The following is a 13,945-nucleotide window of genomic DNA, read 5'->3' as shown; positions in this document are numbered from 1 at the left end:
AAGATTTTTCTAATTTTGGTGATTGTGTCAATCCAGTGATCACGTTATTGAATGCTTACTGTGTGCAGAGCACTTGGGAGAGAGTAATACGATAGAATCGGGAGACATGAACCTTGTCCTCAAGGACATAGGAAGACAGACATTAAAATAAATTACAGATAGGAGTCTTATTCCTGGAGCAAGGAGATGAAGGAAACTCAGGTGAAGGATCCTGAGAACTATAGGCCTCTGCCTCTTTTTTTTTTTTTTAATGTATTTGTTAAGTGCTAATTATATGTCAGGCACTGTACTAAGTGCTGGGGGAGATAGGAGTTAATCAGGTTGGACATAGTCCAGGTCTTAGGTAGAACTCACAGTCTTAATCCCCATTTTACAGATGAGATAAATGAGGCACAGATATGCCAAGTGAATTGCCCAAGGTCACACAGCAGACAAGTGGCCAGTTGGCCCTGCTTCTTCTAACCTGCCTCCTAGAAAACATATTTCCTAGGGACACTTGCTGCAAGGATATACTTCCCGCTCTTCTTTCTGGTCCCTTTTGCCTGTTTTACTCCCAGTTAAAAGCCAGAACCATTCCCTAACCAGGTTTTGCTAATCTGCCTCTACAGATATGAGAAGCAGAGGGGAAGATTAGACTACAGAAATAATAATTAATGCATCCTATCACTCAACTAAATTTGAATTTATATTGCAGACCACATTTTATGTCTTGATGAGAGATTTTATTATGAAGAGAGCTTACTGATCAGATTGTCTTCCTGTAGAGGGGGAAAAGCATTTCAAAAGTTCTCTTCCAGCTTCATTTCCCTTGGCTGCTCTTTTCCTTTGCTGAATTTTATAACGCTAGTCAGGCTATTTATTGAACCTGATTCGTTTTGTATAATGACAGCTAAACGCCATAACTGTTTAAGTGCTGAAAATAAGTGTCTCATTTTAAAGAATCAATCCAGGAAGTGATTGCACTTCTAGGATATATTGATCTCATCCTTTTCGGGTTGTATGTCTCTCAATGCAGTATACTGCAAAAATATTGAAAACAAATATAACTTTGGATGATCCACAAAAGTACAAAAATTGATTTCATAAGGAAAAGGAACATGTATAGAGGTTTGACTACTATTACTTAAAGATTGGAGCCTGTAGAGAGAGGACATCTTAATATAAATTGAAAATAGCCCTACATAAATTATTCACTCAATTATTGTTTTATAAAAGGTTAATTCCTTCTCATTAAATTTTGGCAAGATAAATTCATTCTGACAAATTCTCATAGTTCCAAATAGCACTGGAATGCTTAAGTAACTCTGCAGTATTATTGAAAGTGAAATGAATTTTACAATGCATTCTCCCCCATATCTCCTTTCAGCATATTCTATTGTACCAAATAAAATATTGTAGAACTTGTATTTTATGTCATGACACAAAAATATGCTCACCCACTGGATTATGAAATTCCACTGTGGGTTACTAATGTACAATTGGATTACGGAAGGAATAATTGTATAAGTAGTTCCCTACTGACCTGAAAGACTTAATGCATCGCTTTAGCTAATAATTTATTTATTTATGACATTATTTGTTTGCTTCTGCTTCAAGAAACAGCCAACATTGAGGATGGAAGAGCATAACCCTCTAGGAAAGTCTAGCTGTTTAAGATATTTATAATCTGATTTATGAATTCATTCAAGTGGAATGAGAATCTGCTTTGGGAACCTGGATACCTGGATCCTAATTCCGGTTCTATCTGCTGGGATCGTGCCATGAGTGGTGAAGGTTTCTGACTATAGAATTACCTAGGGCGTTCTGTGAGACGATTAGGACCGGCAGGAATTCTGAAAAATAATTGGCTAACATGATCAGACAAGGTCCCGGAATCACCAAGCTAATCGGCTGCTGGGTTATGATGAGCCTGGGCCTGTTTATTATCATTATTATTATTATTATTATTTTTATTATTATGTAGAGAAGCAGCATATAGTAGATTGAGCATGGGCCTGAGAGTCAGAAGGTCATGGGTTCTAATCCTAGCTCCACCACTTGTCTGCTGTGTGACCTTAGGCAAGTCACTTCACTTCTCTATGCCTCAGTCCCCTCAACTATAAAATGTGGAATAACACTGTGAGCCCTATGTGGGACAGAAACTGTGTCCAACCCAATTTGCTTTATCCACTCCAGCACATAGAACAGTGCCTGGCACAGAGTAAGCACTTAATAAATGCAATTAATTATTATTATTATTATGTAACAGCCCAACAATGGCATGATACTATGGTCACATCAGCGTTTATGGGTTCTGCACCTAAAAAGCCTTGGCACACTTCACAGTATTCACCGCTCCTGATTACCTACTCAGTAGTTACATCCTGTATATATGTTTCTACATATTTATTACTCTATTTATTTTACTTGTACATATTTATTCTATTTGTTTTATCATATTCTATTTATCAGTGCTTTGCACATAGTAAGCGCTTAATAAATGACATTATTATTATTATCATAATCTAGTAGACTTCACAGTCTGCAGAGGAGATTACAGTCTAGTGGAAAAGCTGAATATCTAGTGGAGGAGTTGATAATCTTGTGCATAATGACTCTTCTATCAGACCAGACCAAGGGTGAAAAGGAGCCTCGGGTTGCTATTTACAAAGGTTATCCAGGGTTACTCCTCCCTTCCATGGACTTCCATTTCCTCCCATTCCGTCATCAAGGCGGGGAGTGCCAATTCTGATTCCTCAACTGCGTGGGTGAGCAACATTTTAGCGCTTACCCAAAGCAACGGTGCTGGCTCTAGCTACCTCTATCATGGATTCCCCTTCCATGATGTTTCCCTATCACTATATTGACTCTAACACACCGTTATAGAAGGAGCATGAGTGATCACATCTTTACTTCCACCCATTGACTGGCCAGCAACACTCAGGCTCTTTGTTAGAGAAGACATACCTGTGACCCCTGACCATTGACCCAAGAGCCTGTTTCTCCTGGCTCTTCTGACACTGGTCCTTGCAACAAAAATAGAATGGAAATATCGACCTTTTCTAAGTTTTAGCTCATTATCTTATTCTTCTAATGCCATCAAGTCATTTCTGTTCCATAACTCCATGGATACACCCACTTCAGAGCACTCACTCTTCTTATAAAGTCATTCTGGTAGGTGTATCCAAAGAGTTTTTCTTGGTAAAGATACGCAAGTGGTTTACCATCGCTGCCTTCTGTGCAGTAAAAACTTGTCTCCGCTGTTGTCTTTGATCAGCGTTTTGATCACCAGGCTTTGACTCTTTCCCATGCTGCTACTACAGGTGAATCGGCTTTTTCTGACACCGCCTTAGACCTTTCTGTGACCGGTAGCCCTATATGGCCTAGTTCTAAGCTGAATCAGTGCCCACAAACTCTTGTCATAAGACATTGATTCATAGGAGAAAGCTCATTGTCAAATGACCGTTAATCCCAGTTTCCCTTCCTTTCCCTTTTTTCCCATATCCATTAAATTGATTTTGATATTTTAGCAAAGTTTCACATTATTTCACATTATTAAAAATACATAGTTACTTCTTGAGTGACAAATCTTCAGTCATGCATGTAACTAGGATATCAGCAGTCACAAGACTTATTCCTCACACTTTAGAAGTCAGTCAATCAATCGTATTTATTGAGCACTTACTGTGTGCAGAGCACTGTACTAAGCTCTTGGGAAGTACAAGTCCCCTTTTGCTGAAGATTAGAAAAGTCAAATGCACACTTTTTCTATTTCCTGAGTTTGTGACATTTTCAGCAGGCTGTTTTCTGTTTACTTTCAGGATTTAGGTGACTTTGCTTAGTAATTATTGGTGTGATGATAAAGTTAAAAATCTAAAGTTTACCCACTTTGTAAGCTTCTCCTTTATTTCTGGAGTGTGAGTATGTTTAAACCCATAGAAATGTTCTAGATCTTAACTTTAATTCAGGAACCAACCTCAAATTTTCTGTAGTACTTTGAATTCTTCATTAAAGGAAAACAAATACAGCAGTACTATACTTGTCGTAAAGTATTTTTTACTGCAGGCATTGTTCACAGAATTAAATAATCATTGTAGGGAGCCAGAATAGAGAAATATGGCAGAATTCCATAAACAAAAAAAAAAAGTGTTCCCAGAAAAGAAACCTGTAGAGTGATATCCTGTCTTAATCCTTTATGGAATATATAAGACTTCAAGGTGTTATCAGGTTCAGCATAGAGATTCTAAAATGGTAAAATTTGAAACATTTACATCAAAAGTTGTGCTGCAGATTGTCTTGATTTTTCTTAACCTTTATAATGTATTTTATAGAATATCTGCAGCACATTAACAAAAAAAGTACTCTTTTCTCCAAGACTTTTTCTCCAAAATCAAATTTTTAATAATCCTTAGAAATTGACAGACTATTAACAGATGTGGTCTATTGGAGTGAAGCTAGTGTTTTTCATTGGAATAGGTTTGCTTTGAAGATTATGTTCTTTAAGAATCTTTCCCTTTGAAAATCGAGCACACTGTCCTTCTAAAGCCATGTTGCTTGGCACAATGTCCACTTTTGAAATTGTCATACCATCTTGAGAGTGGGCATGGTGCCACAGAACAGATGGGTATAGAAGAGAACTAGTACAACATCAAGTTTGACTGTTATGGGCTAAAGCCCCTTCCAAGAATATGAAAATATCAATCCCTGAAGCTGTGCTGTCCCTTAGTTAAAGCAAGGGACACTAGTCTTTCAGCTTGGTTTTAGAATACCATCATAAGTCTTAAGCCACTCATTTTGGATTTTTCAAGGGACTTTCATCAACTTTCAGGTGGACACAATGTTAGAAATGGCATCAAGTACTAGTGGAGGTTGATATTTGCAAACTCAAAGTAAACTAAATTAATTCACTGATGGGAAAATAGCATACTTTGAATTAAAGAAAAATATGGCTGGGGTATCATATGGAACCAAAATTAATCTATGACCCTCACTCTGCAATTTAGACTGTGATACAGGACCTTGTGCAACATGATTAAAATTGGGAAAATGGGATTTTTTGGATAAATCAGATGCCACCTTGGCCTAAGTGTATGCTGATTTTATTTAAAACAGATGAGTGGTATCCTCGTAGCTTGTAAGAGAATACTGAACCCATAGAGTGATGGAAAAGTCCATGATTTGGACAGAGGCCGGATGGTCAAGTCATCGATATTATTGAGTGCTTACTGTGTGCAGAGCACTGCAGTAAGCACTTGGGAGAGTACAATATAACAGACACATTCCTCCCACGAAGAGGAATGACACATAATTCACACTTTTTATTGATGCAAGAAATAGCATTTTGTCTCACTGGCTAAGTCAGTATGTTACCATTAGTGTATCCTAGATACCACTGATGGTCAAGGTTCAGACAGCAAATTTGACTTTTTTTTTCAAGTGGTACTTGATAAGCACCTACTATGTGCCAGGCACTATACGAAGCTCTGGGGTAGACAGAAGCTAATCATGGACACAGTTCATGTCCCACAGGGAGCTCACTGTCTTAATCCCCATTTTACAGATAAGGTAACTGAGTCATGGGGAAGTTAGTGACTTGCCCGAGGCCATAGTAGGCAAGTATCAGAGTAGGGATTAAAACCTAGGTCCCTCCGACTCCCAGGCTTTGAGGTCATTCTGCTTCTCAAGAACTTTTCCAGGAACTTTACCATTGTGGTATTGCCAGTCAAGGCAGAATGAAAGATGTCCTGTCTGACCATTTTTTTTTCCTGTACTTGTGAGAGTAAAGCATGGCTACAGAAGCGTTTCAGTCCAAATCAATGTTTTAATCTATTATGAAAGAGGACAGAGATCTCAGGGTTGGATTTGGGCATTGTCCAAACTACCAGATAATAATCCAGTAGATATATGGTAGTGGCTGAGGAAGGCGTTGAGACTGGAGATTAGTCGAGAATGTTTCATGAATAATAGGAAATGGACATTCTGAAGGTTTTTAGCCACCAAGATAGGTAATAATGACAATAATAGTAATTATAGTACTTGATAAGTGCTTTCTGTGTGCCAAGCATTCTACAAAGCGCTGGGTAGCAATAATAATAATGATGGCATTTATTAAGTGCTTACTAAGTGCAAAGCACTATTCTAAGTGCTGGGGAGGTTACAAGGTGATCAGGTTGTCCCATGGAGGGCTCACAGTCTTAATCCTCATTTTACAGATGAGGTAACTGAGGCACAGAGAAGTTAAGTGATTTGCCCAAAGTCACACAGCTGACAATTGTCAGAGCCGGGATTTTAACCCATGATCTCTGACTCCAAAGCTTGTGTTCTTTCCACTGAGCCACGCTGCTTCTCATACAAGATTATCAGAGACTCAGTCTAGGAGGGAGAAGAGGTATTGAATCCTTATTTTTCAGTTGAGGGAACTGAGGCCCAGAGAAGTTAAGTGACTTGCCCAAGATCACACAGCAGACAAATGGCAGAGCGGGGATTAGAACCCCGGTCCTCTGAGTCCCAGGCCTGTGCTCTTTCCACTAAGCCACTTTGCTTTTCAATAAGTAGGCAGCTCATGGAGTGCCTTCCTCTGTCTCTGTCTCCCCCTTTTAGACTGTGAGCCCACTGTTGGGTAGGGACTGTCTCTATGTGTTGCCAATATGTACTTCCCAAGCGCTTAGTACAGTGCTCTGCACATAGTAAGCGCTCAATAAATACGATTGATTGATTGATTGATTGATTCCTCAGAGCAGAATGGTTTCTCCTCTAAGGTAGATTGGCTCCATGGATACCACCTCCTTCATTCCCTCCTTGAAACAGAACTATTCAATATTAATATAATTCATCAAGACTAAATTAATTCAATTGTTCAACTAGATTGTTCTTCTAAGCTGTGAGCCCACTGTTGGGTAGGGACCGTCTCTATATGTTGCCAACTTGTACTTCCGAAGCGCTTAGTACAGTGCTCTGCACACAGTAAGCGCTCAATAAATACGACTGATTGATTCAACTGTTTCATCTGTCACACACTTCAGGAATAGAAAGGTCTGCCTAGATCTGAAAAAAATAAGGAGAATTTCCCCTTCCCCAGTCAATTCAATGTATGGCCTCTTCCGCTCATTTATATTCTCTATCTAACCGCGACCACAAATCAGGACTATATGTGCAAAATCCACAAAACCTTGGGCAGGGAAATTTCTTACCATTTCTCTCATGATGCAGGCGAGGAGTCCCTCACGATTTTTGTGGACAAGCGGAAGCTGAGCAAGAAGTCAGAGGGAAGTGAGTCCAACAGCAACAGTTCTTCGGTGAGTCTGGAAACGCTACATCAGCTGGCTGCTTCCTACTTTATCGACAGGGACAGCACCCTCCGCCGACTTCACCACATTCAAATCGCGTCCACAGCCATAAAGGTAAGAAAAACACTCCAGCTGGATGCCTGCCTTTATTCCTTGGCTGATGAAATATGCCTCACTCTGTAATCATCAACATATAATGACTAAGCACTTAAAGATCGTTAAAAATTACACAGCAAATCACTCCTCACTGCTCCCCCCTCCAATTTTCTTTCCAATCAATCGTATTTATTGGTCACTTACCATGTGCAGGGCATTAAAGTGAGTACTAGGGGAAGTACAATAAAACAGAATTGGTAAAACATAAGGAGCTTACCGTTTACAGAAGGAAGAGATAATGAAATAGATTATTCCAGATAGAGATTATAGTAGAGTATGAAATATGTACTTGTGTCTACCAACTTTATTAAATAATAATTAATTATGGTACTTGGTAAGCACTTATGTGCCAAGCACTAGAAGCAGCGTGGCTCGGTGGGAAGAGCCCGGGCTTTGGAGTCAGAGGTCATGGGTTCTAATCCCACTCTGCCAACTGTCAGCTGTGTGACTTTGGGCAAGTCACTTAACTTCTCTGTGCCTCAGTTACCTCATCTGTAAAATGGGGGTTAAGGCTGTGAGCCCCCCGTGGGACAACCTGACCACTTTGTAACCTCCCCAGTGCTTAGAACAGTGCTTTGCACATAGTAAGTGCTTAACAAATACCATTATTATTATTATTATTGGGGTGAATCAAGCTGGACAAAGACCCTGGCCCGCGTGAGGCTCACAATCTTATTCCCCATTTTACAGTTGTGGTAATTCAGGCCCAGAGAATTCAAGTGACTTATTCAAGATCACACAGAAGACATGTGGTGGAGCTGGGATTACAACCCAGGTCCTTCCAACTCCCAGGCCCGAGCTCTATTCATTCATTCATTCCAATGTATTTATCGAGCAAATACTGTGTGCAAAACGCTGTACTAAGTGCTTGGAAAAGTACAATATATCAGACACATTCCCTGCTCACAGTGAGCTCACAGTCTAGAGGGGGAAGCTCTCATTCTACAGGTGGACTCTATCCACTAAGCCACATTGCTTCTCTTATTGTATTGCACTCTCCCAAGCATTTACCACAGTGCTCCATATTGACTGAGGGATTGATTGCTTGATATGGTCATGTTGACTCCTGCAGATCGAGAAAGAACGATACCTGCAAGTCATCTCTACCCACTCTCCACATATCTGGTTTTATCTTGGACTGTAACCCCTGGCATTTTTACTGCCTTAAAAGTTTAATGCTGTGATGAGAGAAAGAAATTCCTCACCAAGCACCACTGACCCTAATAGTAACTTCCAGTCACCTTTCACTTCAGATGATAAGCTAGACTCTTTCTAGTTCAACGTGCAGAAAATGATTTAAATCAATCCATACTTTCTAAGAGAAGACAATTTTAGCGGAACACAGCCTTTTGTACAGCCACTGGTTACTTGTGATAAAAGTCACCAGCCTATTATTCCCACTGAAATCTTTTCTAATTTGACTAAGTAGGAGATTTACTTATGTAATTCTTATGAACTCCCATGGGCTAGTGGAGTGTAATTTTTTTCTCTCCCCTACAGGAAAATTCCACTAACAAAGTGTTTTAAGATGCCATGCTTACATTGTTTGGATTTTCACTCCTGAAATAAGTGCAGCATTTAAATACAGTTATAGCACGTGGATTTGAAAATAAAGTGAAGAATACATGGGGAAAGATATAATACCTGAAATTGCTTCCCCCGATCTTCTGTTTATAAGATTCCAAAGGAAGGCAGTAGTAATTCAGATTATGCACTGACTTAATTGGGGAATTCATGTTGGACTGTTGAATTGTCTTGTTGTTGAAATGATACAATAAAACTAGAGACAATGTGTGATGGAGAAGCAGCATGGTGTAGGGATAGAACATGGGCCTGGAATTCAGAAGGTCATGGCTTCTAATCCCGGTTCTGCCACTTGTCTTCTGTGCGACCTTGGGCCAATCATTTCACTTCTCTGTGCCTTAGTTCCTTCATCTGGAAAATGGGGATTGAAACTGTGAGCCCCATGTCGGACAGGAACTGTGTCCAACCTGATTTGCTTATACACACCTCACTGATTAGTACAGCGCCTGACACTTCGTGAATACCATAATTATTAACTATTATTACACAAAGTGTTCAAAACATCAACTAAAGCTAAATGCACAGTTTGATTTGCTAACAAATACAAGGGGCAAAGTGTAGGGAAGGAGATTATTAGATTTACCTGTTTCATTAGTTACATTAAATTATACTATGATGATTTATCTTTTTTCCTCTCTTGCTATTCATGGAAAGGGAAATAAATATATTCTGTTGTCCATGAATGCATCTATAAATGCAAAGAGGTTATATGAATTCGCTCATCGTGGAATGAGTTAAATTCCTATTTTATATAGGAGGAGACTGTCACAGAGAAGTAGTGACTTTTCCAAAGTCACACAGCAAATAAATGGCAGAGGCAGAATTAGAACCCAAGTCCCTTGACACCGAGGTCTGTGAGTTTTCCACTACACCCTGCTGTTCCTCAGCCTGACCTCCACCCTCATTCAAGTTTTCATCACAATTAGATGAGGGTATCAGTCTCATCACTAGTCTTGCAGATACCAGGCTCTCCCCAGTTCAGCCCATTCCAGCCAAAGTATCCCAGAAAATGTTTTAAAGTGTTGGTGGGGCTTCATATCTTCACTACTCAAAAGCTCCAGGGAATAGCTACGTCTCTCTACATCAAGTGGAAATTCCTCTGGCTTCAAAGGGCTCCTCCAGCATACTGTTTTCTATGTTTTCTCTGATCATCTGACACTCACAATTTTGCACTTCTCATTCCTCTGAAAATCTCCTGCTAACTTGACCTTGTCATCACATCCCCCAACTTTGATCTCTTGCCTATAGTATTCCCCCTCCCAGGAACTTCTCCCCCTTTACAATCAGCCAGACCCAACTCTCCAAGTCTTCAAGCTCTTCTAAAATCCCACATTCTCCAAAATATTTTTCCACTCATTCCCAAGTTGTATCAAGCCTAGAGAAAAAGCATGTGACTGGGAGTCAGGGTACCTGGGTTCTAATTCCAGCTCCCTCACTTGCCTGTTGTGTGACCTTGGACAAATCACTCTATGCCTCAGTTTCCTAATTTGTAAAATGGGGTTAATAGTTGTTCTCCCTGTGAGCTCTGTATGGGAACAGGCCTATGTCCAACCAGATTGTTATTAATAATAATAATGGTATTTAAGTGCTCACTATGTGCCAAGCACTGTTCTGAGTGCTGGGGAGGACACAAGGTAATCAGGTTGTCCCATGAGGGGCTCACAGTCTTAATCCCCATTTTACAGATGAGATAACTCTGGCACAGAGAAGTTAAGTGATTTGCCCAAAGTCACACAGCAAACAAGTGGCAGAGCTGGGATTATAACCCATGACCTCTGACTCCCAAGCCCGGGCTCTTTCCACTGAGCCACGCTGCTTCTCTGATTTTGTATCTACTTGAGCTCTTAGTACATGGAACACATTGAGTGCTTAACAAATACCATAATCATTATTATTAATGTCTACCCTTCCTCAGCAATTATATAGAGGCACGCACACATGCACCCACACACAAACACATACACCCACCCACCCACACACACACACACACACACAAAACACACACACACATACACACAAACACAAAGAATGCATTATCCTTTTAACCATGTATTCAGCTATTTTGTCCCAATATGTTTGGATTTCTACTTATGATAAAATTGCTGTTCTCCCCTGTTCTCACTCCTGCTCTCTCTCCATTTTAAATAATTCATGTTTAGTTGTGTCTCCCTTTAAATAGTAACCCTCTGGTAGCAGGGACTATTTTCTTTACAATTAACGCAGTGTTCTGATCTTGGAAGACTCTGCAGGCTGTCAATAAATACTGGGTGATTAATTTAACTGGTACATATATCCCTATAAAGGATTGATGTTCATATGAATGTACACTTATCCATATCTATAGATTTCTATATGCATAGAGATCATAATATCTACAGATATCTGCAGATAATTTACCTTTATAGCTATATGAATGAAAAGTCAAGCTGCCAGTGAAAATAAAACCATAATTTCTTCTCATCATTTTCATCCTGACTATTGGTGGGGCGTTCTCCATACACGTGTTTCCCAGCCCCATCTGTGTGACATCTGCACAACTAATACTTAAATTCTTGGCCTCAGGCCATCTTGTACTGGTCCTGCTATATAGATAACTAGAGAAAGTTTCCTTTAGCTGTTTGATAAATGCCATGAAAATGTCATTAGATCACGGCATGCTGATTTAGATAATGAAGGTAGGTTTTTTTTTCAATTACAAATTACTTGATTTAGTACCATTGTTATTCCCTGCTATTGTAGACTGAACCTTGCCTTTATTCATGCTCTATGCTTTCATTACCACGAAGTGGCTAAAAAATAACAAGTATTCATCTTTATATTGAATATATTAAATGTACTTGTGAAGTGTCTTTCCCCAGGACAATATGTTAATTAACATCACAGAACCTTTGCTCACGTGAAGAGTGGGGACTTGTTCACTAGAAGCCCTCATGTTGTGACTTTAATGGATGAAGTACTAATTAATACTGACACCTGACCCTTCCAAAAAAGAACCCCAGCACAGGCAATTGTGCATCCATCTTGTCCAGCAGAACACCCTATCGTCCATTTTCATTCATTCATCCATTCATTCAGTCGTATTTATTGAGCGCTTACTGTGTGCAGAGCACTGTACTAAGCTCTTGGAAAGTACAGTTTGGCAACAAATCGAGACAATCCCTACCCAACAACGGGCTCATGGGGAGACAGACAACAAAAGAAGTACACAGGCATTGTGGCTCAGTGGAAAGAGCCCGGGCTTTGGAGTCATAGGTCATGGGTTCAAATCCCGGCTCTGCCAAATGACAGCTGTGTGACTTTGGGCAAGTCACTTAACTTCTCTGGGCCTCAGTTACCTCATCTGTAAAATGGGGATTAAAACTGTGAGCCCCCCGTGGGACAACCTGATCACCTTGTAACCTCTCCAGCGCTTTGCACATAGTAAGCGATTAACAAATACCATTATTATTATTATTATTATCAATAGCATCACTACAAATGGATAGAATTACACATATATAAACATTATTAATACAATAAATAGAATATGTACATATATACGCAAGTGCTGTGGGGCGAGGAGGTGGGTAGAGCAGAGGGAGGGAGTATGGGCTTTGAGGAGGGGAGGAGGAGCAGAGAAAAAGGGGGGCTTAGTCTGGGAAGGCCTCCTGGAGGAGGTGAGCTCTCAGGGCTTTGAAAGGGGGAATTGTGCTAGTTTGGTGGATGTGAGGATGGAGGGCATTCCACGCCAGAGGTAGGACATGGGCCGGGGTTCGACAGTGGGACAGGCAAGAATGAGGCACAGAGAGAAGGTTAGCAGCAGAGGAGCAGAGTGTGCGGACTGGACTCAAGAAGGTGGGAAGAGAGGTGATATAAGAGGGCGCAAGGTGATAGAGAGCTTTGAAACCAATAGTGAGGAGTTTTTGCTAGATACGCAGGTTGATTTTTCAGTCCTGTCCCTGGCACTTCCCCATCTACTTAGAAGGTGTACTACTGACATTCATTGGAGGACCACAGGAGGCTTGGAAGATTAGGAGGACTGGAGGATTAAGAAGCAGCATGATTTAGTGGATAGAGCACGAGCTTGGGAGTCAGAAGGACCTGGGTTCTAATCCCTACGCTGCCGCTTGTTGGCTGTGTGACCTTGGGCAAATCACATAATTTTTCTGTGCCTCGGTTACCTCTTCTGTAAAATGGAGATTAATATTGAGAGACACAAATTATAAGCATTTTATAAGAACAGGAGTAAAATAATTAAGGGATTGATTAAGCGATCACTATGTGCTAAATGCTGGGGTAGACACCTTTACCACATGGGGTTCGCAGTCTATCTTAGCCCCCTTGTGCAGATAAGGAGACTGAGGCCCAGACAGATTTAGTGGATATTCCCAAACTCACCTAGCAGGGTGTAGCTGGGACTACACCCTGAATCTCTTCATATCCAGTCCTTTGCTCTTTGCACAATGCCAAAGGAGATAAAGCATAGGTTAAATGCTTGAAGTGCTGGTATATCCAATTGAAAATGCCTGGTAGATAGTGGGAAATGTGAGCCTGAATAAGGCTGGGGAATCTCAGCGTGGCTCAGTGGAAAGAGCCCGGGCTTTGGAGTCAGAGGTCATGGGTTCAAATTCCAGCTCCGCCACTTATCAGCTGTGTGACTTCGGGCAAGTCACTTAACTTCTCTGGGCCTCAGTTCCCTCATCTGTAAAATGGGGATGAAGACTGTGAGCTCCCCATGGGACAACCTTATCACCTTGTAACCTCTCCAGCGCTTAGAACAGTGCTTTGCACATAGTAAGCGCTTAATAAATGCTATTGTAAAAAAATTAATTGAATGTAGTAGTTAAAATCATGGGTGTATAGCAAAAAGAGGAAGGTCATTGACTTAGATGGTATTGCCGGACAAGCCATGGTGTTTGTGATTAGATGCATAGACACACACACACACACACACACACACA

At 40.5% G+C, this 13,945-nt stretch overlaps 1 protein-coding gene across 3 annotated transcripts in view; it reads left to right on the top strand.

The window, feature by feature from the left end:
* Positions 1-13,945, top strand: part of BRINP3 (BMP/retinoic acid inducible neural specific 3) — a 441,851-nt gene that overhangs the window by 334,778 nt on the left and 93,128 nt on the right. For all 3 annotated transcript variants that reach the window (XM_038758436.1, XM_038758434.1, XM_038758435.1), the window contains one exon: positions 7,189-7,379. In XM_038758436.1, coding sequence (XP_038614364.1) covers positions 7,189-7,379 — 191 coding nt within the window. The remainder of the gene's footprint in view (positions 1-7,188; positions 7,380-13,945) is intronic.

Source organism: Tachyglossus aculeatus, chromosome 16 (genome assembly GCF_015852505.1).
Source record: "Tachyglossus aculeatus isolate mTacAcu1 chromosome 16, mTacAcu1.pri, whole genome shotgun sequence".
Classification (NCBI taxonomy): domain Eukaryota; kingdom Metazoa; phylum Chordata; class Mammalia; order Monotremata; family Tachyglossidae; genus Tachyglossus; species Tachyglossus aculeatus.
The sequence above is the reverse complement of the archived record's forward strand: the minus strand, read 5'-3'. Positions and strand labels throughout refer to the sequence as shown.